Source organism: Buceros rhinoceros, unplaced genomic scaffold (genome assembly GCF_000710305.1).
Source record: "Buceros rhinoceros silvestris isolate BGI_N320 unplaced genomic scaffold, ASM71030v1 scaffold7364, whole genome shotgun sequence".
In the NCBI taxonomy this organism is placed as follows: domain Eukaryota; kingdom Metazoa; phylum Chordata; class Aves; order Bucerotiformes; family Bucerotidae; genus Buceros; species Buceros rhinoceros.
In genome coordinates this window covers 18,442-19,702 of record NW_010406446.1, presented here as the reverse complement: position 1 = coordinate 19,702, position 1,261 = coordinate 18,442, and the positions used below count along the sequence as shown (strand labels likewise).

The following is a 1,261-nucleotide window of genomic DNA, read 5'->3' as shown; positions in this document are numbered from 1 at the left end:
CAAACAGCACTTCACGGTACCTTCACGTGCGGCTCGTCACCAGAAATGGTTGCGTTTACAGCAAGTTCTACCCAGGAGGGCTGAAACTCCCCCTTTCAGATGGACTCAAGGCTTTGGGGGCAGAGGATTTGCTTTGACTCAGGGGGTTTGCACAGCCGCTGGCACAAAGATCTGGCAGGGACCCTCCTTCCCATCCCCTGGCACTCACATGTCACGCTCAGGCTGATAGCTGGCGACAAGTCGCTGCCCCAGTCGTTGGTCACCTTGCAGGAGTAGTAGCCGGCGTCGCTGGTGGCCACGTGCTGGAAGAGCAGGGTGTGCGCCGTGCCCTCCTTGAGCCACGCGCTGTTCTTGTACCACGTGTAGTTGAGCTTCTGGTCCTCCCTGCCAGGGATGTCGCAGGAAAAGGTGGTGGCTGTCCCCTCCCGTACTTCAGCCGAGGGGCTCACCGAGATCTCTGTGGCTGATGGAGATGGGAGCAAGTTCAGGGAGGCCTCGGAGGCAGAAGAGCAGCCCCCACCAACCCCCTCATTCTTGCAACATGGGGCAGAGTCCAGCCCCCAGATTATGGTGATGGAGGCAGGAGGCATTTGGGTTTGTCCCCTGCCACCGGCACCTTGCAGTCCTGGCTTTAATGTAAAACTGATGGTGGGTGCAGCAGCATCCTTTGCCTCTCATGGTCTGCACAGGGAGTCTGAGGGGACCAGCCCAGCCCCATCGGCTCCAGTCCAGAGGATGATGCTCAGCCCCTGGGTGATACAGCACTCTGGGGCTTTTCTCTGCTGCAGGATCTGATGGAGGGTCCTGGCTTCCCCCATCGGCTCCAGTCCAGAGGATGATGCTCAGCCCCTGGGTGATACAGCACTCTGGGGCTTTTCTCTGCTGCAGGATCTGATGGAGGGTCCTGGCTTCCCCTCCCCACAGACCACCCTGACTCTGTGTCCCTGCAAGATCTGACAAGCTCCTTCCCAGCAGCAGCAGCGAAGGGCTGGAAGTCCCGGGCTTGGCTGGAAATCCCTCCCAGGCCTGTCTTTGGGGCATGTCACAGTGCAGGATGAAAGATGCTGGCACGGCGCAATGGTGGCATCACAGTCCTCCACTGTGGTCTCACCAGCTCCTGGACCTCCAGCTGGTACCAGCCACCTTGGTGCCAGCCTCTGCCCTCCCCAGTCTGGACTCACTGGGTACACATCCTCCAGCTCCTCATCCAGCAATGCCCCAGCCTCAGGCAAGCTGCCCTGGCACTCACAGCAGATGTAGA

At 59.9% G+C, this 1,261-nt stretch overlaps 1 protein-coding gene across 1 annotated transcript in view; it reads right to left on the bottom strand.

Moving 5' to 3' along the window:
• LOC104491636 (sialoadhesin-like) overlaps positions 1-1,261 on the bottom strand; it is a gene marked incomplete at its 3' end in the record, with an annotated part of 28,544 nt that overhangs the window by 12,650 nt on the left and 14,633 nt on the right. Inside the window, 1 exon segment of the mRNA XM_010134086.1 lies at positions 216-463. Coding sequence (XP_010132388.1) covers positions 216-463 — 248 coding nt within the window.